Source organism: Moschus berezovskii, chromosome 8 (genome assembly GCF_049115385.1).
Source record: "Moschus berezovskii isolate FMDL1 chromosome 8, NW_MosBer_1.0, whole genome shotgun sequence".
Lineage (NCBI taxonomy): Eukaryota > Metazoa > Chordata > Mammalia > Artiodactyla > Moschidae > Moschus > Moschus berezovskii.
In genome coordinates, this window is record NC_142467.1 from 97321234 (window position 1) to 97347549 (window position 26316).

Here is a 26316-nt window from a genome sequence, read left to right on the forward strand (position 1 = left end):
TTGGTGGTTCAGCAATTAAGACTTTGCCTTCCAATGGAAGTTTGATTTCTGGTCACGGAGCTAAGATACCACAAGCCTCGTAGTAAAACACACACACACACACACACACACACAAAACAGAAGCAAATTAAATACTTTAAAAATGGTCCACATAAAAAAAAACTTTCAAAAAAATTAAGCAAAACTGTCTTACCAAAATGCCAATGCTGAGTTCCTTCCAGCTGGTATTACTACCAGCCAAGTGCTATGCCAAAACAAAAAAAACAAAAAACACCATCCCAGGACTTCCCTGGCTGTTCTGTGGTTAAGACCCAGTGCAGGGGGCACAGTTCACTCTCTGGTTGGGGGAAATACCACATGCCTCATGGTGCAGCTGGAAAAAAAAGAACAAAAAACACCATCGCTTCTAATCTTGACCAAGGAGGAAAGAGCCAGCAGTATCCTGGCTTCTCAGGGGACAGACGCTTGACAGATTAAGTCAGGTGCCCAAAGGCCTGCTCAGGAAGCGGCAGACCCTCCATCTTAACCAGAACAGTCAAGGCAGCTCACAGCCACCCTGCCTCTCCCCACTGACTCAGAGACTCCAGGCAGGCAGGAGTCTGAATCAGAAGTCAGCCTCGTGTCCCTGTTTGAGGGCCCAGAGTGTGGAATTAGCCCAACACCCCAGTTCACAGGGCCCAGAGAATGGAAAGGAGAAGTGACACATCCAAGCTGACACCGGTGGGAAGGAGAACTGGTCCCCCTCCTCCACAAGGGCCGAACACTTCTACCAAGCACGGAGGCCCAAGTCCTGAGCCAACCCAAGGAGCACCCAAAGGAACAAGGCAGGGTGGACACACGCCCTCAGAGAGGGCTTCCATTCAGCTCAGGGTGGGGAATAACGTCTACCAGCACATGGCCATGGTTGGAAAGCTGCCTTGTCAATTACAGGAAATAAGGTGGCAGAATTCCTTAAGATTACAACCACAGAGTTTCATCTCTTCCCTCTCTTTCCAACCAACTGCACCTGATTCAACCATCATGGATATTGTCAACTCTGAACTCCATTCCTCACACCAGGTGCTGGGTCTGGCACCGGCGCCCTCACCCAGCCAGTTGGCTATCAGTGGAGAGAGTCAGGTCATACCCACCCTCCTCAACAGCCTCTGAGGTCAAGACTCCTGAACAGTGAGGTGACACCTGCCTGACAAACAGCAAAATGCACAGTCATCCACACAGCATGACCCTGGCTCCAGGAAAACATCCAGAGGGAATCCAGAAACAAACAGGAGAGAACGATGACGTGATGTAGGTTAAGGTGATGTCCAAACTTTGCAGGACAGACGTTATCTGCCTTGTCAGTTTGCCCAGAACAAAACAGCCTGACCCCTACTTCAGAGTGTGGGCAAAAATGAATTACAAGGGACTCACACATTTTGGTGTAGAAATAAAATACAGTAACTCAACTATATTCCAAAATAAAAGTAAAATTAAATTAAAACTACAATAGAGTAATTCAACTATAATCAAAAAAAGAAGTAAAAACTACAGTAGAAAATGAACACCCACACAGAGATCTGAATAAGATAGCTCATAGTAGCTTTATACATAACTGTCCCAAACTGGAAACAACCCAAATGTCCATTATCAAGTGAAAGGGTAAACAAACTGTGTTCCCTCCATACGACAGAACACAACTCAATGATAAACAGGAACAACTACTGACAGACGCAACATTTGCTGATGTTGTTTAGTCACTAAGTCCTGTCTAGCTCTTTTTCAACCCCATGGGCTGTAGCCCGCCAGGTTCTTCTGTCCGTGGGATTCTCCAGGCAAGAATACTGGAGTGGGTTGCCATTTCCTACTCCAGGGGATCTTACCTGACCCAGGGATCAAACCTGCAGCTCTTGCATTGGCAGGCAAATTCTTTACCACTGAGCCACTAGGAAAGTCAAACACTGCATGGACATAGGGAATTCTTCGGCGGCCCAGCAGTTAGGACTTTCACTGCCTAGGACACAGGTTCAGTCCCAGGTCCGGAAACTAAGATCCCCCTAAGCTCCAAAGCCAAACCATACCCCCAACAAACAAAACAAAAAAACCATAGACATGTCTCAGACATACTGAGTATAAGAAGCCAAACTCAAGAGACTTCATATTGTATGATTCTGTTTATGTGACTTCCTCAAGAGCACAAGTTATAGGAACTGAAAACAGATTAGTTGGTGTCAAGGGCTGGAGGGTGGGGTAGGAACTGACTACAAAGAGACATAAGGAAACTTCTGGGGGGGGTGAAAACATTCTCTATGCTGATTATGGAGATTGTTTCACAGGTGTATGTATTTGTCAAAACGTGCAGTTTGTCGTCTGTCAATTATATCTCAGTAATTGAGAATCCTGTTTGCAGGTCAGGAAGCAACAGTTAGAACTGGACATGGAACAACAGACTGGTTCCAAATAGGAAAAGGAGTACATCAAGGTTGTATATTGTCACCCTGCTTATTTAACTTATATGCAGAGTACATCATGAGGAACGCTGGGCTGGAAGAAGCATAAGCTGGAATCAAGATTGCCGGGAGAAATATCAATAACCTCAGATATGCAGATGACACCACCCTTATGGCAGAAAGTGAAGAGGAACTCAAAAGCCTCTTGATGAAAGTGAAAGAGGAGAATGAAAAGGTTGGCTTGAAGCTCAACATTCAGAAAACTAAGATCATGGCGTCTGGTCCCATCACTTCATGGGAAATAGATGGGGAAACAGTGGAAACAGTGTCAGACTATTTTTTGAGGCTCCAAAATCACTGCAGATGCTGATTGCAGCCATGAAATTAAAAGACGCTTACTCCTTGGAAAGAAAGTTATGACCAACCTAGAAAGCATATTAAAAAGCAGAGACATTACTTTGCCGACAAAGGTCCGTCTAGTCAAGGCTATGGTTTTTCCCGTGGTCATGTATGGATGTGAGAGTTGGACTGTGAAGAACGCTGATCACCGAAGAATTGATGCTTTTGAACTGTGGTGCTGGAGAAGACTCTTGAGAGTCCCTTGGACTGCAAGGAGATCCAACCAGTCCATTCTAAAGAAGATCAATCCTGGGTGTTCATTGGAAGGACTGATGCTAAAGCTGAAACTCCAATACTTTGGCCACTTCATGTGAAGAGTTGACTCACTGGAAAAGACTCTGATGCTGGGAGGGATTGGGGGCAGGAGGAGACGGGGACGACAGAGAATGAGATGGCTGGGTGGCATCACCGACTCGATGGACATGAGTTTGAGTGAACTCTGGGAGTTGGAGATGGACAGGGAGGTCTGGCGTGCTGCGATTCATGGGGTCGCAAAGAGTTGGACATGACTGAGCGACTGAACTGAACTGAACTGAAAAATGTGAGAGGAGGGAAGGAGTAGAAGTAGAGACAGAAAGAAAAGAAAAAAGAAAAAGAGAGAGAAGAAAGGAAAAGGGAAAGAAAACAAAAACACTACCAGTGAACTTGGCAATCATGAGGGAATATAGAATTGTCTATGGCAGTCACGCAATCGATACCTGTAGATGTATTGACCACTCCAAGTGGAAATATCAAGTTGCAAGGTAACATTACGGTACAAAGTAATAGCTCACCTGGTAAAGAATCTGCTTGCAATGCAGGAGACCCAGGTTCGATCCCTGGGTCGGGAAGATCCTCTGGAGAAGGAAATGGCTACCCACTGCAGTACTCTTGCCTGGAGAATCCCATGGACGGAAGAGCCTGGCAGGCTACAGTCCGTGGGGTCACAAAGAGTCTGACACAACTAACGATTAACGCTACTACTACTACTTTGTGGGTATCCAGGTTTCTACAAGCAAGATCAAGCCAGTCAATTCTAAAGGAAATCAACCCTGAATATTCACTGCAAGGACTGATGCTGAAGCCGAAGCTCCAATGACGCGAAAAGCCAACTCACTGGAAAAGACCCTGATGCTGGGAAAGATGGAGGGCAGAAGTGGACCACAGAGATGAGATGGTTGGATGGCATCACCAACTCAATGGACGTGAGTTTGAGGAAACTCTGGGAGATGATGAAGGACAAGGAAGCCTGCCGTGCTGCGATCCATGGGATCGCAAAGAGTTGGTGGGACTGAGCGACTGAACAAGTTAAGACAAGACAAGCGGGAAGAAAGAGTACTCCAGAGAGCCACTTCCTGGGGTGAAGCTTGGCAGTTCCCAGAGTAACACTGCCCCCTAGAGGACTTCTTGGAGATAGGTTTATTGGAAACGATCTCATTACAAGTTCTTTTCTTAAACACTCTCAATGAAACAGTTCTTATCAAGACTGCCAGGGACCAAACACTTGCCAAAGTCAACAGTCAGCTGTCTTTCATCTTACTCAAACTCCCAGCCACATGTGACAACAGTTGATCACTCTTGTCTTGAAATACTTATTTTCTGGAGACTTCTAGGAGAGGACAACCCACGTCTTTCTCCTCCAATCTCATTGGTCTGGCTGGTCTCTTACTGGCTCCTCCTCCTCCTAATCTCTAAGGCTGGGGAGCCCTAGTCTCCTTTCTTCAAACTCATTATTTTATATTTATTTATTTGGCCATGCCAGGTCTTAGTTGCGGCGTGTGGGACCTAGTTTCCCGACCGGGGATAAAACATGGGCCCCCGGCATTTAGAGCACAGTCTTAGCCACTGGATCACAAAGAAAGCCCCTGGTCTCCTTCCGTATTTGTTTTGTTTTAATAATTCTATTTACTTTTTATTGTGCTGGGTCTTAGTCGCTGTGCAGGCTATTTTCTAGTTTTGCGCAGAGAGCAGGGGCTACTCTCTAGTTGCAGTGTGCGGGCTTTTCATTGCAGCGGCTTCTCTGTTGCAGAGCACAGGCTCTAAGACAGGTGGGCTTCAGTACTTACAGCACGTGGGCTGAGTAGTTGTGACTTCTGGGCTCTAGAAAACAGGCTCAATAGTTGTGGTGCATGGGCTTTGTTGCTCTGCGGTATATGGGATGTTTCCAGATCAGGGATCAAATCCTGCATTGGCAAGCAGATTCTTTACCACTGAGTCACCAGGGAAGCACCCCCTCCCCAACCCGGGTCTCCTTAGTCTTCTTTTGCTGCACTTTGCCCTTTACCCCTGAAACCCCACGTGACCTCCTCTGGCCCAAGGCTTTAAATCATCTCCATATATAGATAACTCTCAAAATCATATCCAATTTCTTCTGAGCCCCGAATATCCCTTCCAAAGGCCTGTTCCATACCCTCTCATGCTTCTCTCAAACTTGTCACAGCCAAACACAACACTTGACCTCTCCTCCAAATCAGTTCTCTCAAGCCTTTCCTCTTCTGAGTAAGAGGCAGCAGCCAGGGTCTCCAACCTTGATTCTCCTCTCTCTTTCACTCCCTTTTTTTTTTTTTTAATTATTTTGACTGTGCTGGGTTTTTGTTGCAGCTTGGGGGCTCTCTAGTTGCAGAGCACCAGCTTAGCTGCCCAGTAATATGTGGGATCTTAGTTCCCTAACCAAGGATCAAACCCCAGTACCCTGCAGTGGAAGGTGGATTCTTAACCACTGGGCCACGAAGGAAGTCCCCCCCCTCTTAAGTTCTACTTCTGTGCAACTTCTACTCAGCCTCTGGATTTCATCCTGAGCAGCTGCCTCCCGGGCAAGCCTTCTCTAACCTCCCAGAGTAGTTGGGCAACCTTCTTCACTGTCATATGCTCTGAAATCTACACACTCCCCTCTGCGTAGCTGAACAGTGTAGCTAGCAACTGATCCTTTATGTTTCTTTTTTATTTTTATTAGAGGATACTTGCTTTACAATGTTGCATTGGTGTCTGCTGTACAACATCCATCAGCCATAAGTATACATATGTCCCCTCCCTCATGAGCCTTCCTCCCACCTCCCCACATCCTACCCCTCCAGATGGTGACAGCACGGGCTGAGCTTCCGGTGTGACACGACAGCTTCCCACTAGTTGTCTAGTTGTCTTACACATAGCAACACATATATGTCAATGCTCCTCTTTCAACTCATTCCACCTGATCCTTCCTCAGCTGTGTCCACATGTTATGTTTCTGTCCAGCCTCTTCACCGCTGCTGCTGCTGCTAAGTAGCGGCAGCCTCTTCACTACATTGTGGGAATTGTGGAGCTTTGTTTTCCCCTCCCCTCGCCCTTACTGCCTGTCCAATCTCATGTATTATAGTTTCCACACTCAAAATCGACCAACAAGACAGGACATCATCAGGGAGTTAGTTAGAAAGGCTGACTTCCAGCTCCCACTCCTGACCTAATGAGCCAGAATCTGTATTAGAATAAGATCCACAGCTTCCTGTTAAAAGTTTGACAAGAGCTTCTTAAAAGCTTCTCTCACACTCTGATTCGGCCATACAGTTCTTTGCATGTCCTTAGCATTGGAGAAGGAAATGGCAACCCACTTCAGTGTTCTTGCCTGGAGAATCCCAGGGACGGGGGAAGCCTGGTGGGCTTCCGTCTATGGGGTCACACAGCGGCGGACACGACTGAAGTGACTTAGCAGCAGCAGCAGCAGCACTGGGATATACGTATGTGGCTGTCGTCTGGGAGGCCCATGTGAGCTGCAAAGGGCTGGGGCTTGAACTGGGAGAGAAGAGAGGTGAAGATGCTGCGGCCAAGGGCGAAGCTGCCTTTCCAGGGTTACTATGGCCGGGTCCACCTCTCCTGAAACGCGGGAACTGCCAGTGCGGGAGGGCACCAAAGTTGTGCCCACAAGCGCCGGCTCTAACTACCAAGTATGGTCAGGCCCTCGTGCAGGCACAATGCGTTCCGGCCGCCGGGCCCGAAATGGGAAGTACGCATGCGCACAGAGAAGATGCTGGAGGAGGCGGGGTTTCCTCGCGGGGCAGTCCCAGCCTCGGGAGGACGAGAAGGCCGGGGAGGTGAGAGATTTCCGCTTCCGCCGAGAGCCGGAAGTCACTGTCTCCCGGGTGAACGAGGCGGTCGCAACAAGGGTGCGAGTGCAGGTAAAGGTTCGCGCGGGCGGACGTTGGGGCCGGGTGGGGCTGGGCGCTCCGCGACCCCACGGCGCTCACGGGGTCCTGAAGGAGGCGCCGAGGGCCCAGAGCTCGGGGAGCGGCCCATCGGGGAACTTGATTGCCTCAGGTCCCTGCAGGTCCCAGCCCGCTGCTCGGAGGCCTGGATGCTACCGGCGGCTGGCGGGAGGCGACACCGGAGCTTCGGTGAGCCTGGAGGAACAGTCCTCCCACCGCCTCTTGAGTTCCGCCAGGGGCGATGGCTGAGCTCTCGTCCATCTTCTTGGCGCGCTTTGGACTTAGGTCGCCACATAAGTACAGTCCCCGGTCCCCGGAAGTTTACATGCAGTCCATACCCCTTTTCTGCAGTGTAGTTGGGGGGCACTATAGTCACCGGGAAAAAGGGATTCTGGGGCCCATCTCTAGCTTCAGGAGACTTGTTTATATATTCCACAGATAGTTATTTATCACTTAATGCATACCAGGCACTAGTCGTGCTGCTGATTCGTTGTTTAGCTGTTCAGTCCTTTCCGACCCCACGGACTGCAACACTCCAGGCTTCTTTGTCCCTGGGTTTTCCCAGGCAACAATACTGGAGTCGGTTGCCATTTCCTTCTCCACCGGATCTTCTCGACCCAGGGATCACACCCCAGTCTCCTGCATTGGCAGGTGAGCCACCAGGGCTCACCAGCCGTGGACAAATCAGGCTCCTACCCCAGCCCGCAGAACTGACATTCTAGTTGGGGGACATCTGGTGTGAAGTTCAGAAAGTTGCATTTTTCTGAGCAGCCCCCAGGTGATTCTGTGGCAGGTGGTACCCAGGGTCTGGCTCTGGGGAAATTTTTTCAACAAAACACTCTGGCCACAGGTGGGAACCTGGGCTGCAGAAGTGGCTACACTTTACTCAAGCCTGCGGGGTCTTGTGGGTGGCCTGCTGCTTTCGTCTTCCTTTGCATCTCGCATGCATCTCCCTCCCTGTTGCTCACTGGGCTTCAGCTGTACCCGTCTTCTTTCTGTTTCTCAAGAAAAGCTGGTGCTTCCTTGAAGCCTTTGCAGTTGAAGCATTTCCAGCCTCTGCCTGCCCTGTCTTATGTGGATTCTCTTTCTCTCGTGGTTCAGTCCTCATCTTAAATGACCCTGCCCAGGGGATCCTTCAGGCTCCACCCTTGAGTGAAATAGCCCTGTCCCAGAAAAGTTCACATAGCCTTGGTTTTTGTTTTGAATTTTTATTTACTGGATGCCCTGGGTCTTTGTGGCTGCGCTCGGGCTTTTTCGAGTTATGGTGAGCGGGAGCTACTCTCTAGTTGCACTGCAAAGGCTTCTCATTGCAGTGGCCTCTCCTGTTGCGGCTCACAGGCTCAGTAGTTGTGGCATGCAGCTTTAGTGACCCCGCAGCATGTCAGATCTTCCCAGACCAGGGATGGAACCCGTATCCACTGCATTAGCTACTGGACTACCAAGGAAGTCCCACGTTGCTCTGTTTTATTAACCTCATAGCACTTGCCAGTGGCTTCCCAGGTGTTGCTAGTGGTAAAGAACCTGCCTGCTAATACAGGAAACGTAAGAGATTTGGGTTCGATCCCTGGGTGGGGAAAATCCCATGGACAGAGAAGTCTGGCGAGCCATAGTCCATAGGGTCACAAACAGTCAGAGACGACTGAAGTGACTTAACACACACACAGCACTTGTCAATATTTGAAATTTTTTCCCTTATTAGTTAGCTTAAGGGTCTGTCTTCTCTACCAGAATATCAGTGACGCAAGAGCAGACCCCTCACCTTTCCTGATTACAACACTGCTGTGGCTTGCTCTAGGCCTGGCATTGGTTGGCTCATTCATTCATTCAGTAAATATTTGTTGAACACCAGCTCTGTGCCATGAAATGTTCTAGGCTCTAAGGATACAAAGAAAAGACAGAAATCCCTGCCCACAAAGAGTTCACACTCTGAGGGTGGTGGGCAGGAACCAGTGAGGAAGCTGTTGTGATCATCCAGGCCAGAGAAGACCTGGACTCTGGACTCAGACCACAGAACTGGCCCTGGGAGTGGTGAGAAGTGGTCAGAGGCTGGGTGTCTTCTGAAGGTAGAACAGTAGGGAACTTCCCTGGTGGTCCAGTGATTAAGAATCTGAGCTTCCACTGCCAGGGCGCAGGTTCCATCCCTGATTGGGGGAACTAAGGTCCTGCATGCCTCAAGGTGTGACCTAAAATAAAAGGACAGTAGGATCAGGGTGAGATAAGGGGTGTGAGAGGGAACAAAAGGAATTGAGGTCGAGTCCAAGGTTTTTTGAAAGATGGACTTGCTGTCTGCTGAGCCGAAGAAGACTGCAGGGGAGCAGATTGAGGTGTTTGGAGCTGGGTTTTGGACAGGTCATGTTTAAACATCGGTTAGCATCAGGTGTGGCTGAGGCAGGTGGTCAGGAAGGCTACAGTTCAGAGGAGGCAGTGGAAGCGGTGACGCAGGGTGCGATCTCCATGGAGGTGAATGTATTTGGACAAGGGAGGGGCCCAGAGACTGAACAACCCTGTCCTGGTTCTGACTTCATCTTCACCCAGGCTTTCACCCATCCCTTTCCTTGGTCCCTCTCTTTTTCTTTTTTTAAATGTTAATTTATGTATTTGGCTGCACCGGGTCATAGATGCAGCATGCGGCTTCTTCAGTCTTGTTTCGGCATGCGGAATCCTTAGTTATGGCATGCGAACTCTTAGTTGTGGCATGTGGGATCTAATTCCCTGACCAGGGATCGAACCCAGGCCCCCTGCATTGGGAGTGCAATCTTAGCCACTGGACCACCAGGGAAGTCCCTCCTTGGTCTCTTTAAAACACCAAGAAATTTCATCCCTACACTCCCCACAGCCTCCAGCATCCATCCAGATATTCAGAACACTCCCACCTGCTCCTTCCCCACCCCCTCTCTCCCCCCAGCCTGCCCCTCTACCCAGCCCACATGGTCCCCAAACCCTGGCCAGGCCCTCAGCCTTTTATATGCCATTCCCTTGCTCCAAATGCATGTCCCTGTTTCTCTGTCCAGCAGCCCCTCATCTGCAAAGAGTCTGCCCAAGGGGCCCCCCAGAAGGCTCTGTCACATCCTTTCAGTGTCATTCCTCCTGGGTGGCATTGGCCTGTCCTGTGACAGAAGGAGCAGCCTGAATAAAATCTCTGGCTCCTGAGCACTCCTGTGTGACCGGCCTTCACAGAGTCTTGTCCTCACCAGGAATGGTGGCCTCCTGTGTAGGTGCTGGCAGCAGACGGGCCAGGCTCTTACCATATGTCCTGTTCGCCCTCCCTGTGAGACCAGGCTCAGATGGAAACCTCATGCCACTTCGTAGACAGGAAACTGAGGCACCGAGAATTTAAGGAGCCCACTTGGGATCCTGCAGGAAGTAGGCGAGCTGGGGTTAGAATCCAGGCCACCTGACCCCATTGTGCACTGAGGTGGGCTCCCAGCCCCTGAGAGCCTCAGGCAAGATCTCCCTTCTCCAGAGGCAGCCAGCCTGCTTCCTAGGGCATCGGGCTGGGGGGCTGCATGGGGCCCACGAGTGACTGACTTCTGTCCCTTCTGCCCACAGGTTCGCTTCCCTACAGACATGGGGCGCAGAAAGTCAAAACGGAAGCCTCCCCCCAAGAAGAAGATGACAGGCACCCTGGAGACCCAGTTCACCTGCCCCTTCTGCAACCACGAGAAGTCCTGTGACGTGAAAATGTAAGTGGGGCTGGGGATCCTGCCTCACGGGGCCACTTCCTCCTTCCTCAGTTGGGGTGTGGCTCACCCTCACCACTACCCTGTCCTCCAATCTTCCCCAAGCCCTCCTGCTTAGGGGGATCATCACCCACAGACAGAGGCCCCTTCACTAGTCCCTGCACCTCCTCCTGTTCCAGGGACCGAGCCCGAAACACTGGAGTCATCTCTTGTACCGTGTGCCTAGAGGAATTCCAGACGCCCATCACTTGTATCCTTGGGAAATCGGGCTTTTTCCAGGAGATAGGTTGGGGGTTCTGGGTGGCCCAGAGTGGGCTGCTCGAGGACACCCAGCCCTGCAGCGTTCCCTGGGGGCGTGGCCACCGAGAAGAACCAGCGCCACGGGCTGACTTATGTGGTGTGAACGGGGTTCAGGGCAGTGGTCTGGCTAACAGTGGCATGAGCTACTGAAAAGTAAATGTGGAAAAGGGGTCCAGTGCTACCAGTTGCCCTTGACCTCAGCGGTTCAGATCTGTCAGAACCAGTGGACGTGTACAGCGATTGGATAGACGCATGCGAGGCTGCCAATCAGTAGCGATGCAGATGGCCCACCCCCTTGGCAGCCCCGCCCACTGGGTACCAATCGAGAGACATTCCAGGGTGTCCAGGGTGTGGGTCCAGGGCCTTTGCAGCCCCAAATGTGAGTGTGTGCAGAGTGGGTGTGTGTGTGTGTGCACGGCTGCAGGTGAGACTGCGGGGGAGTCTTCGTGGGAAGCCGGTAGAGTTGAAGGGTGGTGGGGCCCTGGGGGCCCAAAATGCTTGCTCAGACAAGCCTTTGACTGGCTCCAGCCTCTAGCACCTGGGCCACCGGCTTCAGGGCCCTGTTTTCTCTAGAGGCCTGCATCCTGACCCCCCTCTGCAAGGGCAGGCTACCACCAGTGTGCAACAGAGGCTGCCACCAGCCTCTCCAGCGCCCTCCTGTACCTCACCAGCACTTGGCCATTGAATGGGACTGACAGCTCCCCCTCCCCAGCTGCCTTCCCAGGCCACAGGCCTGGGATTCAAGCCGCAGTCCCATGGGCCCCCTGGCAGGGCGGTCTGTTTTCATGTTCCCTCGCTTTTGTAGAGGAGGGAGGGGCTGGGCTGGGGACAGCAGTCTGTCACAAGCCCTTAAATAAAGCAGCAAACGAAGAACTCCCAGTTCTCTGATTTCCTGGGCTCTGGGTCAGACCCAGGGGCTCAACGCAGGAAAAGTGGAGACTGAGGCATTCAGAGGTGGCCCAGCGGGCCATCTGAAGTGGGATTCAGACAGTCTTTCAAACCATCCCACATTTTATCCACTTTACAAGCATTCAAGGTGAAACCCAGGCAGCTGGGCTCAGGGGACAGGGATAAACGCACAGGCATCTGGCCAGGCATTTACAGTCAGGGTGGAAACCAGGGTCAACAGAGCCCGGGGTGAGGGTAGGGTGATCCAAGAGGGCTTCCTGGGGGACCCCCCTGAAGAAGGTCAGGCTCCAGGGCCACCCTGTTCCTGAGGCTGCTCTCAGGTGTGCCTGCCTTCCCGCCATGTTCCAGCAGCCACCCTGGGAGGAAGATGCTCACAGGTGAGGAAGCAGGCCAGAGATAGGAGGTCGTGGGCCCAGGGTCCCACAGCCAGCAGGCTTCACAGCCCAGGGTCTCACTCATGAGTCCAGGGTCCAAGCTAAGGGAACAACTCCTGGCTTCCTGGAGGGGAATAAGGGACCGGATTGTTGTCCTAGGGTGGTTGGGAGACTGGAGGTGGGGCCAGATGCACATGTTCAGTGTAACTAATATTGGTCTTGGCACTTGCCTTACAGTCCAGGGGTTGGGACTGCAAGCTTCCACTGTGAAGAATTGTTGGTCTTTGTCCCTGGATCCTGGCACAAAGCTAAAACGCTTGGAATTTCCTGGGCAGCCAGAGTATGTTCATCATTCATAAAGAGCCCATTTTTGCTTATTGGTGAGATTATGCTAATGAGGTAATTTAGAATGGGGCCCTAGACATCCTTGGGGCTTCCCAGGTGGCACAGTGGTAAAGACTTAACCTGCCAGTGCAGGAAACCCAGGTTCAATCCCTATCGGGAAGATTTTTTAAAGGAGGAAATGGCAACCCATTCCAGTATTCTTGACTGGAGAATTGCACGGACGGAGGAGCCTGGTGGGCTGCGGTCTATGGGGTTGCAAAGGGTTGGACATGACTGAGTAGACAAGAACAAATCAGCATTACCCATAGTGTATGAAGTAAAGTGAAAGTCGCTCAGTCGTGTCTGACTCTTTGTGACCCCATGGATTATACAGTCCATAGCATTTTCTAGGCCAGAATACTGGCGTGGGTAACCTTTCCCATCTCGAGGGGATCTTCCCAACCCAGGAATTGAACCAGGGCCTCCTGCCTTACAGGCAGATTCTCTACCAGCTGAGTCACAAGGGAAGCCCAAGCATACTGGAGTGGGTAGCCTATTCCTTCTCCAGCAGATCTTCCCAACCCAGGAATCGAACCGGGGTCTCCTGCATTGCAGGTGGATTCTTTAACAACTGAGCTGTGAGGGAAGCCCCTCATAGTGTTTAGTATGCATTAAGTGTTCAATAACTAACACAGCTGAAATGACTGAGCACTCAACAGCCTCAGCATGGGCTGATTCCTGAGTAGGAACTCTCAGCCACACCTGCCAACCTTTGGGAAGGAGATCAACCTGAATATTCACTGGAAGGGCTGATGCTGAAGCTGAAGCTCAAATACTTTGGCCACCTGATGGGTAGCTGACTCACTGGAAAAGACCCTATTGCTGGGAAAGATTGCGGGCAGCAGAAGATGAGATGGTTGGATAGAATCACTGACACAATGGACATGTTAGTTGCTCAGTCGTGTCTGACTCTGTGACCCCATGGACTCTAGCCCACCAGGCTCCTCTGTCCATGGGATTTTCTAGGCAAGAATACTGGAGTGGTTGCCATTTCCTTCTCCAGAGGATCTTCCTGACCCAGGGATCGAACCCATGTCTCCTGCACTGCAGGCAGATTCTTTACCCACTGAGCCATTGGGGATATGAATCTGAGCAAACCCCAGGAGATAGAGGAGGACAGGGAAGCCTGGAGGGCTACAGTCCATGGGGTTGCAGAGTCAGACATGACTTAGCAACTGGACAACAAGGGCACCTACAGATGAAGTGCTTTGAGAACGAGATCTGATGAACTTCTGCCTGTTGTGAACACTTAGAGGTGCTGGAACACATGGAAAGGATTTGGGAGTTCCCCACACCTTGCTCTCTGTATCTCTCCCTTCTGGCTCCTCCCGAGTTTAATCCTTTCATAATAAAACCAAAGTAATAATAAAACCAGTGATCTAATAAAAAGTAAAATGTTTCTCCGAGTTTTGTGAGCCAGTGTAGTAAATTAACAAATCTGAGGTGCAGGTGGAGGGAGCCCCCTGATCTACAGCTGGTCGGTCAGAAGCACAGGGAACAACCTGGACTTGGGATTGGCTCCTGCCGTGGGGGAGGGCAGTCCTGAATGGAACCCTTATCCTGTGGGATCAGACGCAGTCTTCAGGTAGTGTCAGAATTGAGTTAACTGATTGGTGCTGTTGGGAAAAAAAAAACCTGAACAAGCAGCCGCCGAGATCCCAGACAGTCTGGTGGTCCTGGACACCAGGACTGGCACCTGGGCACCGGCAGCACGAGGCAGCTCAAGCTCCTCCACGCAGCCCCATGAGCCTTGGCAGCAAGTGGAAGGATGATGGAAACTCCGTCCCAGGGCCACCCTGAGGACGGAGACACCCAGCGTGATTCCTGACATGGTGCCAGCAGATGGTGACCCACCAGGGCAGCAAGGAATATGAACGGCAGAGGAAGACGCTGAGCTGGCCAGAAGCCCTAGCCACCAGGCCCAGCCATTGGGTCTGATGGGTGTCCCCCGAGGCCCACCCTGCCCTGACATGCCCCCACCCGGTGCTCCTACCTTCCCTTCTAAGACCTCACTCAGGTGGGATCCCATGGCCAAGGCAGGACCCAGGGGACATAGAGTGATTGGACAGGCACCTGGGTCGGGGGCTGCTCTGTGGGGTCCAGGGAAAGGGGCCTTGCTCTTCTGTCAACCAGGGCCCGCCTACCCCAGTCTCACAGTCTTAAGTGCTAATATGGTGCTGTTTTCCCAAGGAGGCAGGGCCCTGGGCCAGGCAAGGATCCTCCTCAGCATAGCTTCCCCGCACTGGCCCTGGGGGAGCAGGACTCGGGGTAGCCAAGCCAAGAGCTCCTGGAATCTGCTTTACGAGGCCCCAGGGGTTGTGCAAGTGCAGGGAGCTTCTGATGTCCGTCCCAGCAGGTCCCCCAGTGCAGCCTTGCCCTGCCGCACCCCACCCCCAGCCCACCCTGGGGAGGGAAGGGGAGAAGACTGCTCTGAGCCCCCAGCATAGCAGGCCACATCCTCTCCATGAAACCCTGGCGGTGGGTAACTTCCGGGCAGGAGAGCGGTAAGAGTGGGGTCCCCCCTGAAATGGGGAGAGTTGGGAACTTGTCCAGACCTCTGGGATCCCGGGCTGGCAGGCCAGGATTGGAGATGAGCCCTGAGCACAGGGCACAGTGTGAGCCAGGCACACAGGCCAGCTCCACCCTGTGGTCAGCTACTTAACTGCTCTGTGCCAGTTGGTAAAAGGCCATCGCCCTGGGCATCCGGAGTGCTCATCTTCCCCACTGCCCTGTCCCCTCCCACCTCCCCACAGTTTGGTTGTTGTTTAGTCGCTCAGTCATGCCTGACTCTGCAACCCCATGGGCTGTACCCCCGCAGGCTCCTCATCCATGGAATTTCCCAGGCTAGAATACTGATGTGGGTTGCCATTTCCTCCTCCAGGGGATCTTCCTGGACCAGGGATTGAACTTGAGTCTTCTGCATTGGCAGGTGGATTCTTTACCACTGAGCCACCACGGAAGCCCGAGTCTACTCCAGGACTCAAGGATTCTCTCTGCCCACAGGGGCCTCCAGGACCAGGCTTGTGGTCCATTCTCATGATCAGTGCCAAATACCATCCCGTCTGGAGGCGTCATTTCATTGAAGCCTCCTGTGACTCCCACAGGCTTCAATGTCCTCATTTTCCTGATGGGAAAACAGACCTAGGGAGGGGAGGTGACTTGCCCAAGGTCACTTGGCTGGCCAGCTCCAAAACTGTGATTCACATCGTATCACACCCATCCCAGTGCTGGCCTCAACACGATCCACAGGCTCCCAGGGTAGGTACGTGGGTGCTGAGCGTGTGTGTGTGTGTGTGTGTGTGTGTGTATTGTGTATCTGTGTGAAGGTGTGTGCTTTTGTCTTGGGTAGGTGTGTGTATTGCACGTATATCTGTGTGTGAAAAGGTGTGTGCACTAAGGCTGCAGGGAGTGTGTGTACACCATACACATGAAGTATGCGTTTGTGTGGATTTTTTTTGTGTGAGGCAGGGTATGAGTCCTGGGTCCACCGAGTACTGTGAGCTCGGTATGTGTATCTTAGGGTGCCTGCGTGTGAGTGTGTGTGCACCTGTGCAGATGTGTGTGCTGGAAATGGAGTGTGCCCCGCGCATGCGCGACAGCCACACAGGCCCTGGGACAGAGCGGCCCTCAGTGCTCAGGTGATTGGGATGTTGATGTTTAGTTGCTCAGTCGTATCCGACTCTTTGCAACCCCATGGACTATAACCCGCCAGGCTCCTCTGTCCATGGACTTCTCCAAGCAAGGATATTGGAGTGGGTAGCCATTCCCTTCTCCAGGGAATCTTCCCAACCCAGAGATCAAACCTGCGCCCACATACACTGCAGGCAGATTCTTTACTGACCAAGTCACAAGGGAGGCCCCTCGGGTGGTTTTACAGCCATTTATTGTGCTCCAGTGAAGTAGAAAAAGAAAGTGCTCGCGTCACAAACGCCGCTGTCACATCCCGTAAGCCAGCTGCAAACCAAACCGCGTGTGTCCGCCGGGGGTCTGGGCATGCAGTTTGCGCCCGCTGCGGGAATGGGGTGGGGAGGGGTCGAGCCTGGGCTCTGGGGCTTCGCTTGGGAGGGCTTCTTGTCCTGGTGCGGGGGGGGGGACCCCTCTATGGGGAGTGGGGGACAGCAGGGTAGCTTTGCTCAGTGCGTCCTCTGGGTGCTGTGGGAACACCCAGCTCCACGTTGGGCCCTGCAGCACACCAGGGAGGAGCCCCCTCTCCACAGCCCTCCCCGCCTTCTGCTCCCCCCAAACGCTAACCCTGTAGGCAGGTCCCAGGGGGCCAGAGGAGCCATGCAGGAGGAGGGGGTTGGCAGGCCGGGCTAGGCCCCGCCAAGAGCAGCAGCCAGCCTCCCTGGGGAAGGCGGGAGGCCTGGGGCCCTAGGCGGAGTTGTAGTAGTTGTGCGGGTGGTGGTTGTGGGCCGGCTCGCCCAGCTCAGGGTACTCAGGCGTCAGGCAGTACTTGGGGTCGTAGACCTGGCGGGGCAGCCCGTACACCGTCATGCCCCGCTGCGAAGCTCCCTTGTTGCTGCCCATCTGCAGGCTGACGTTGAGCGTGTCACAGTGCTCCATGCCCAGCCCTGGCTCGAAGATCTGCCGCTTGGTCCCTGGTGCAGTCATGCCGGCCTGCGGAGGGCAGCGCAACGGTCAGGCCACGGGGGACCATGAGAGCCCCACCAGCCCGCCACACGCACGGCCCCCCTCGCGCCGCAACACACCTGGCTGGCTCCCTTGTTGGTGCCCATCTGCAGGCTGATGGTGGCCTGGTCCAGGGGCTGATCCGTGCCCAGCTTGGGGTCGTAGAGGTGGCGCCGGGTGCCGTAGGCCGTCATGCCCTGCTGGCTGGCAAACTTGTTGGTGCCCATCTAGGGAGCCAGGAGGAGAGTCACCCGGGGGTTACAGGATCCCACCAAGGGTGACCAGACACAACTGAAGTCAGCAGACACATGGCCCTCTAATGAGGCCCTGTTTCCACCCCCCTGGGGCAACAGACTGGAAACTGAGGCTCAGAGAAGGTGTGTCACATGACTGCTAAGTGGCCTGATTTCCAGGGTTCAGCTACTCATCATCTGAGCAATCCTAGCAAGTGTGCTAATCTCCAGGCCTCAGTTTTCCCATCTGTATAAAGGGTATGATGGTAACAGTACCCACCCCCTAGGACTGTCAGAGAAGTGAATTAGGGTACCGAAAATGCTAAGCATAAGGTTTCCTAAAGGCCACATATTCTGTACCCTCCCCCAACCTGCTAAAGCCTGCAGGGATCAGGGTGCCCTCCTCAACCACAGCTCATCAGTAAGACCCAGGAGAGGAAAGGGCCATACCTGCAGCCCGATAATGTTCCGCCCTTCTCTTAGCTTCTCTGGCTCAAATTTCCGTTCCTGCTTCTCCGCGTATTTCACTCCCACGTTCACCTTGTTCCCTTTCGTCTTGGCCTGGGTGAGGAGGGGAGGGCCAGGGACTGACAAAGGAGCCTCTGGGCCACACAGTCGCATTGAAAACCCTGAGAGGCACCCGCTTTCCCTCTCCCACCCAAGCAGGGACTGGGGTGGGGGTACCACGCAGGGGGCAGGGTACAAGAAGCTCCACCCACATCACAACCCAGAGCGCCTACCCTTCACCCACACTCACCATGCTGGCCAGGGCCAGGAGGGTGGACTGCACTTGCGTGTGGTTGGTGTTCTCGAAAAGGTCGTTGGCCTCAAAGATATCGTGGGGCTTCACCCCGTACTTGGTGATGGCCTTGATGAAGTTGCCAATGTTCTCCAGCTGGAGGGGAACCGGCAGCGGTCAGGGCGGGGGAGGGGGCGGGGCGTGGTGGAGGCGGGCGGGGCTGGGTGGAAGTGGGAGGGGGCTACGGGCCAGAGAGTTAAGAGACTAAAGAGTTGAGAGAGTCTGGGCTCACCTGATGCCAGTTCTGGGTGGACTCATTTACTTTCTTCACGGAGCCTGGCTGGAGCTTATTGATGAACCTACAAGGCGTAGGGGAGGGGGCTGAGGCAGGGGACTCCCTGCTGCCCGTATCCAAGCCCGGCCAGCGGGACCAGGGGTCAGGATGACAATCAGAGGGCGCCAGACTTTTTGCTGTTTCCCACTGCAGTCAGACCTCAGAGACAGCCCCACCACAAACCACCCAAACACGCGGGCAGGACCCAGATGGGAAACCAACCTCAGGAAGCTGGACCTGTTCTGGTCAGAAAGTCTCCCTACAGGAGGTGGAGAGTAGCCTTCTGGAGTGCCCCCGCCTCACTGGTGACCATGTTTCAGTTTCATTTTCTTTTTTTTTTTTCCCTTTGGCCACACTGCACCACTTAGTTCCCTGGCCAGGGATCGAACCTGAGCCCTCAGCAGTTCAAAACCCTGAGTCCTAACCACTTGACCACCAGGGAATTCCCCAGGCTCCTTTTCTCATTCAAACCACTATGTCTGGAAGAGCCCACAGCTCAGCACTGGGGCCTCTTCTCAGGCCACAGTCACCCTGGTAATCTCGTTCAGTCTCTTGACTTTATTTATTTGGCTGCGCTGGGTCTTAGTTGTGGCATGTGGGAGTTTTGGTTTTTTTTTTAGTTGCAGTATGCAGACTCTTAGTTGTGGCATGTGGGATCCAGTTCCCTGACCAAGGATGAAACCCAGGCCCCTGCATGGGGAGTGTGGAGTCTTAGCCACTGGACCACCAGGAAGTCCCCAGTCTCTTGATGTTAAATGCCATTCATATGCCAAAGACTCCCCCAAATCTTCCTGCAGCCCACCTCCCACTCTCCATTCCATCTCCCCACAGAGTAATAGTATATTTGCTCAGTCGTGCCTGACTCTTAGCAACCCCATAGACTGTAGCCTGCCAGGCTCCTCTGTCCATGGATTCTCCAGGCAAGAATACTGGAGTGGGTTGCCATGCCCTCCTCCAGGGGACCTTCCCAACCCAGGGATGGAACCCAGGTATCCCGAATCATGGAGGGATTCTTTACTATCTGAGCAATAGGGAAGCCCATCTCCCCACTACATGTGGGTCTCAAACAAATGCATTTCACTGAGACTCCTGAAACCCACCTCCCCCCACAGAACTCTCTGGATCTTCCCCAGCTCACTAAAAGCCCTCCACTGCCCTTGACACTCCTCTCCCCTTTTCTTACCCCACATCCAATCCCTCAGCAATTCCTCTGGCTCGGCCTCCTGAAGAAGCTCACCTCCACCCCGCTCTGAGCTACCAGTGTCTCTCTCCTGGGTTCCTGCCATGACCTCCCTGTGGGCTCCCACTTTCCATCTCGTCCCCTCCGGATGCTTGAAACCCCACAGCTAAAATGCCCTTTTCAGAACAATTCCAGGGGCTTCCCCGGTGGCGCTAGTGGTAAAGAATCTGCCTGCCAATACAGGAAATGCAGGAGTTCAGGTTTGATTCCTGGGTCAGGAAGATTCCCCAGAGGAGGAAATGGAAGTCCACTCCAGTGTTCTTGCCTGGAAAATTCCATGGACAGAAGAGCCTGACGGGCTACAGTCCATGGAGTCCCAAAGAGTCGGACGCGACTGAGCACACACGCGCTCTCACCCCACAGGGCCAGGGTTTGAGCCCTGATTGGGGAGCTAAGATCCTGCAAGCTGTGCAGTGTGGGCCCCAAAATTTCCATTATGGTTTATTGTAGGATAACAAATACAGTTTTCTGTGCTATACAGTAGGACTTTGTATAACTTTGCTGTACAGCAGACGTGAACACAACTGTAAATCAACTATGTGCTCAGACGCTCAGCTGTGTCCGACTCTTTGCAACCCGTGGACTATAGAGCAACAGGCTCCTCTGTCCATGGGATTCTCCCAGCAAGAACACTGGAGTATGGTGCCATTTCCTCCTCCAGGGGATCTTCCCAACCCAAGGATCGAAACCGCATCTCTTATGTCTCCTGCATTAGCAGACAGGTTCTTTACCACTAGTGTCAACTGGGAAATCTGTAAATCAACTATACTTCAATTAAAAAAAAAAAATCCTAAAGTAACTATCCTCCAATTAAAAGAAAATATTGGAACCTTGAAAAAGAAAAAAAAAAAAAATCCAGTTACTACCCAGTTCAAAACACTCCCATTGCCTTAAGAATAAAAACCTAACTCCTGAGCGTGAATGACACAGAGACCCTGCACTGTCTGGCCCCCAGCTAACTCCCTCCACTTTCCCTGGCCACTCGAGGCTCTTCAGCGTCCTTGAACCCATAAGGCATGTTCCCACCCCAGGGCCTTTGCACTGGCTGTCCCCTCTACCTGACCCACTCTTCCCTAAGATGCCCCAGCAGCAACTTCCCTCACTTCATCCGAGATTCTGCTCCAATGCTACCTCTTCAGAATGACCTTCCAGGCCATTCTGTACAAAACAACAACGCTTCATTCCTCCGCCCACCCCCCATCCTTCCCAGCTTGACTTTTCCTCATGGTACTTCCCACCACAGGCCCGTGTGTGATTATTTCATCAATTATTTGTTCAATCATCTCCAGCAGGACTAAAGTTCTGTTTGCGTCCCAAGTCAAGTCTGTTTTGCTCACTATTCCCAGTGCCTATACCTGGCTGGCACACAGCAGGCACTCCATAAATGTGCCTTCTCCATAAACAGATGGGTGGCTCTGCACTCTTTAAGGCCTGGGACACTAGACCACCCCTCCTCCACCATTCCTTGGATATGGTTGAACAGCATTCCCCACTCCCTCCCTTTCCACCAGCTAGGGCTTGATAACAAGGTGACTTTGGGCAGCTTCTAGAAGATTCCCAAGCACAAGCTCTGGCCCACATGGTTACCCTGCCCTGGGTCAGACTCAGAAAGGCAGACAAGACCCAGGCTGGACTCAGGATTCCTCCCATAAATAGGATTGTGGTGAAATCTAGAAGGTAGAATCTAGTCAGGGCTTGGGAATTGTGAGGGCTGGCCTCTCTCCTGGTGATTAGGTTTTGAGAGGAGAAAATCAGGACCCACTGAAATTATTGTGGCACATCCCTCAGGTGTGTGCGCTCAGTCCCTAAGTCGTGAACGACTCTTTCAGACCCCATGGACTATAGCCCACAAGGCTCTTCTGTCCATGAGGTTTTCCAGGCAAGAAAGAATACTGGAGCGGGTTGCCATTTCCTTCTCCTCGGGGGATGTGGCTCGGTGCCTTTTAGTTGTGACCTCCCATTCTTGGGACTCCAGAGACGATAAATGTGGCTGCCCTGTATGCCTGGCAGTTTAGACTCTAGGTTCTGAAGTCATTTCTGTTGGCACAGCGTGGGCTTTGGGTGACGTGCTTTACCTAACTGGGCCTCTGTTTACTTTACTGTTAAATGGGTACGATGATTATCTGCCACCTCAGAGTTCTGTTTGGAGGTGTCAGGTATCAAGTGTCCAAGCTCTGAGCTCATGGTCATTTTGAAGGGTTCAGGGAGTTGAGATGAGGGTTTGGGGGGCAGCCCAATTGGGCCACCATTGCCCCCACTCACTCGCAAAGAATGATGCCGTCTTTGAGGCCGTCCATGAAGTTGTTGCCGATGCGGCGCCCCGTCACCCCCTCTATCCACTCTCGGAGCTCCTGCTCCCGCTGGTGGTCATACTTCTGGGCCAGCTGGGGGGTAGGGGGCAGAGAGAGAATGGTGAGGACACAGCGGAGAGTAGGGCTGGCTCCCTGACCCAATCCAAGTTTCCCTAGTCCTGATCTCTTCCCTCATCCCTTCCCAACTAAGGCAATTCGGTCCCAGCGTCCAATGGAGGGGGGTAGCGGGGGGGTTGGGGGGGGGCGCTGAGGACCAGGGTTGCGGTGGCACCTGCCCAGGGGGCCATTCCAGGCATTCTGAGGTTTGGCACCAGAGAACATGGTCTGCGGGGTGGAGAGTGAGATACTCAGAGCTGGGTGGGGGGTGGCGCCTGGCCTCTTGGTTCCCCCTCCGGACCAAACTTGGGGCTTAGCTTCCCCTGGCCCTGCGCCCTCCCTCTCCTGGATGCTTCAGGCAGGGGAGGAGGAGCCCAGAGGAGGTGCCCCGTATGCCGCCTTGCTGGGGACTGCTCTGTCTCACATCCCCTTCTCAGTGTCTCCCCAGGCCCTCAGCGCTGGGGCTCCCTCTCGGGCTGGGGGCGAGGGTCTGGCTTTGCCTCACTCCGGGCCTCGTGCGCCTCTGTATTTCTCTCTCCCCCATCGCAGGACGTCCTCAGTCTCGCTCCCCGCTCTTTCCTTGGCTCTGTCATCCTGTCCCCATCTCTGCCTGGCTGGCTGGGGGTGGGGCTCGTGGTGCGCCCACCTCTGCTTTCCCAGGTCTCTCTCTGTCTCTCCGACTCCAGGTTCCCTGCTTCTGGTGGGGGGTGGGGGGTGGGGACTCGGGCCTCTCTCCGCCTCTTCATCCCGGTCTCCGTCTTATCTCACTCCAGGCTCGCCCGCCCCCATCCGTCTCTCTCATGTCTGAGGCTTCCAGAATCTGTCTGCGTCTCTCCCTCCTCTCCTCTCCCACTTTGTACCCTCTCCGTATTTCCAGAACCCTCTACCCCAGGCCAGACTGGCTCCCGGCCCCTGGGGGACCCGGCTGCCCCTTCTCCTGGGGGGAGGGAAGGAGGAGGGGCGGCCCCCTTACCTGGCCCCGGCCCTGCCGCCCCCCTCCCCACCAGCCCGGCTTTATAAAGCAAACCGGCCCTTATATAGCGCGGCCCCGCGGGCCGGGCTCCCGAGGCCGCCTTATATGGCGCGGCGGCTCCGCACGGCTCTGGGGCCGGCGCTGGGGGAAGGGGGGCCGCAGGGCTGGGATCCGTCTCCCGCCCGAGCAATCGCCCCCCTCCACGTGCCCCCTCCTCCAGTCCGGAGAATCCCCCCGACCCGAGTTCCCAATCCCAGCTCCTCCCTTCCTGCCTGTGGAACAGGCGATCCGAGCCTCAGTGTTCCCTTCTGTTAAATGGGACAGGGATTATTCCCCTAGCAGCGCTCATGGGAGCGTTCCAGTGGATTGGGGACTTCAAATTTGCAGCCCTGGAGACGCTGACCCCATTTTGATGTGGGAGAGGGAGCAAGTTCAAGGGCCCAATTCTTCACCTCCCTTATATAGGACCTGAGAGACTTGTCTCCCCTCTCTGAACCTCAGTTTACCCATCATAGCATGAAAGCAGTGTGTCTTCTCAGCTCCAACATCAGGAGATCCCGCTGTGTCCCTAATGCCCACCCTCTGCCCTTCCCCAGCTGTCTCCCTTTCCTTCACAGTTTCCCACACTTTGGGGCCTCACCTCCCAGGAACCCCAGCTCTGGAGCACGCCCCCAAAGTCAGGCCAGGAGTGTGCAAAATCAAGTCTTTCTTCCGCTCCCCAGAAACAAAGAGGTTAACAGGGATCCCTGATCAGGCGGGGTTTTCCCAGTGGACCCACCGCCTCAGTTTACCTGTGAGCGCCTGCGTGCCCACGCCCCATTTACACCCCAACAGTATAGCTGAGGGCTTTGGGATGCTCAGGCCAAGGAGGTAGCAGCCCCCTCCCCGTATTGGTCCTTTTTCTGTCTCAGGTTCCAAGTCATTTGGGACAGGCAAGAAGAGGGTCCAGGGAACCCCAAGAGCCGGGCCTCTGGCCTGGCAGGGCAAGTGGGCCAGGCTGGGGTGGGAGGCCCTCCAGCCCTACCTTGTTCTTGACCTCAGCCGACAGCCCGTAGGCGGGGCCTCGGTTGAAGTGAGCGGAGGACATGCTGGTTGACGGTGGGTGGGCAGCGGTGGTAGCGAGCTGGGGCCAGCGGCAGCAGCTGAAGCTCCGTCTGCACCCTCTTCCCTCCTCACACGTTTTTGAAGCTCTGGAGGCGGCCCGGGCCTCTTCCAAGCCCGTCCCATTGGCCACAGGGGCCTGCCAAGGGGCGGGGCGCCCCCCACTTCGGCCACCCCCCCTCCTCGTGATGTCAGGGCCTTGGTATTGGGAGCTGATTGTGTCATTGTTTCCACCTAGGGGGGCGGCCTGGGTTATTCTTTTCTTGGGGGGGTTTGCTTGGCCAGGGGCTTCCCTGGTGGCTCAGATGGCAAAGAATCTGCCTGCAATGCAGGAAACCTAGGTTCGATCCCTGGGTCTGGAAGATCCCCTGGAGGAGGAAATGGCAACCCACTCTGGTATTCTTGCCTGGAGAGTTCCATAGACAGAGGAGCCTACACGGGCTACAGTCCATGGGGTCACAGAGTTGGACATGACTGAGCGACTCACACTTTTCACTTTCAGTTGCTTGGCAGACAGAGACCAACCTTGCCCCACTCTCCCCTGTTTACTGGGCCTCCAGCTGGGTCTCTTAATTTCTATTTGTCTGTCTCTGAGGCCATCTCTCCAGGTCTCTGAGGTCATCGCTCTTCGTTTCTCACCAGTCTTGAGGCAGGACTACCGCCTGTGGTAGTTTATGAGTGCCACCCTGGATTTAAGTCCAGACACCAGCGGTCTATAAATGTAGGCCAGTCCTCTCTAAGCCCCTGTTGTCACATCTGAAAAATGGACTAGTGATAGTTCTCAGGAGAGTGTTGAGAGGATCAGAAGAAATAATGCCTGGAAATTCCCTGGCAGTCCAGTAAAAAAGACTCCACGATTCCATTGCAGGTGGCACAGTTTCGCTGCCCGGTCAGGGAGATTCTCATGCCACAGGGTATGGCCCCCAAAAAAAAGAAAAAAAAAAAAAACACAGGAAGAAGAAGAAATAATGCCTCTGACATGTCTAGGGTAGAGTCTGGTACAGAGAGACTCAGGAAATAGCAGTATTTCTGCTGAGAATCTGGCACCCCACTTCTGTCCTCTCCAGCCCCTCATAAGGATCTGGGGGAGCAGAGATCCTGGCTCCTACCCTACCCATCCATATGTGGGCCGTCTGATCCACGGAGTGGCTGTGTTAGTGGGTTCCAGGCCATGGGCACCCCTACATATCCCTGTTCCAGCCAGGCTGGCCTGGAATGAACACCTGTCAGCAGGCTTGCCTGGCCAGGTCTCACCCCTGGACCACAGGGGTGGATGACATCCCCACATCATACCATGTAGGTTTAGGCCATGTTCCAACTGTGCTGCTGGAGAAGACTCTTGAGAGCCCTGTGGACTACAAGGAGATCAAACCAGTCAATCCTAAAGGAAATCAACCCTGAATATTCATTGGAAGAACTGATGCTGAAGCTGGAGCTCCAATAGTTTGGCCACCTGATGCGAAGAGCAGACTCACTGGAAAAGACACCAATGCTGGGAAAGACTAAGAGCAGGAGGAGAAGGAGGCGACAGAGGATGAGATCGTTGGATGGCATCACCAACTCAATGGACATGAATTTGAGCAAATTTTGGGAGATAGTGGAGGACAGAAGAGCCTGGTGTGCTACAGCCCATGAGGTTGCAGAGAGTGTGACATGACTGAGTGACTGAACACCACCACCAACAACAAAAGTGACACTTGAATAAAATGCCAGCAAACTGTGATGTATCATACACATGATATGTTAAGGACAGCAATTTTCTGGCTGCATGAGAAGGGTACAGTCATGATGTACTAATAGGAAAACAGCCCTTATGTCAGACCCTGGCCCAAGTGCTGCACATGTGTCATACCACCACACCCTCAGAAGTGGATGTTGCTATTATTATATGCACTTTTCACATGGGGAAACTGAGGCACGAAGTGTGGACTTCCTTTCCCAGTATCACAGCTCACTAGTGGCAAAGCAGAGTTTGAACCAGGGCCTCTGCCCCTAATGCTATGAGGCTAAGGCAAGGTTTCTCAATTTTG

The 26316-nt window shown here is 53.5% G+C and overlaps 2 protein-coding genes and 1 non-coding gene across 4 annotated transcripts; 1 reads left to right on the forward strand and 2 right to left on the reverse strand.

The window, feature by feature from the left end:
• The first annotated feature begins 6824 nt into the window (after window positions 1–6824).
• Window positions 6825–11835, forward strand: ELOF1 (elongation factor 1). 2 transcript variants are annotated; one of them, XM_055429768.2, is made up of 4 exons: window positions 6825–6955; window positions 10532–10665; window positions 10842–10912; window positions 11172–11835. In XM_055429768.2, the coding sequence occupies exons 2-4, from the start codon at window positions 10550–10552 to the stop codon at window positions 11234–11236; spliced, it is 252 nt and encodes an 83-aa protein (XP_055285743.1). In that variant the 5' UTR covers window positions 6825–6955; window positions 10532–10549; the 3' UTR covers window positions 11237–11835. The 2 variants fall into 2 exon arrangements, with proteins under 2 accessions (XP_055285743.1, XP_055285742.1); XM_055429767.2 differs by lacking the exon at window positions 6825–6955 and adding an exon at window positions 7020–7171.
• A 4649-nt stretch (window positions 11836–16484) lies between these two features.
• On the reverse strand, window positions 16485–24364 carry CNN1 (calponin 1). The gene is made up of 7 exons (XM_055430413.2): window positions 24210–24364; window positions 22067–22188; window positions 18523–18589; window positions 18249–18386; window positions 17942–18052; window positions 17339–17485; window positions 16485–17246 (listed from the first exon to the last, which is right to left on the reverse strand). Exons 1-7 carry the CDS (start codon window positions 24270–24272, stop codon window positions 17001–17003), a joined length of 894 nt encoding a protein of 297 aa, XP_055286388.1. The 5' UTR covers window positions 24273–24364; the 3' UTR covers window positions 16485–17000.
• On the reverse strand, window positions 18933–19006 carry TRNAQ-UUG (transfer RNA glutamine (anticodon UUG)). Its single transcript has one exon. It is a non-coding gene; the product is annotated as a tRNA-Gln (tRNA).
• Window positions 24365–26316: the final 1952 nt, after the last annotated feature.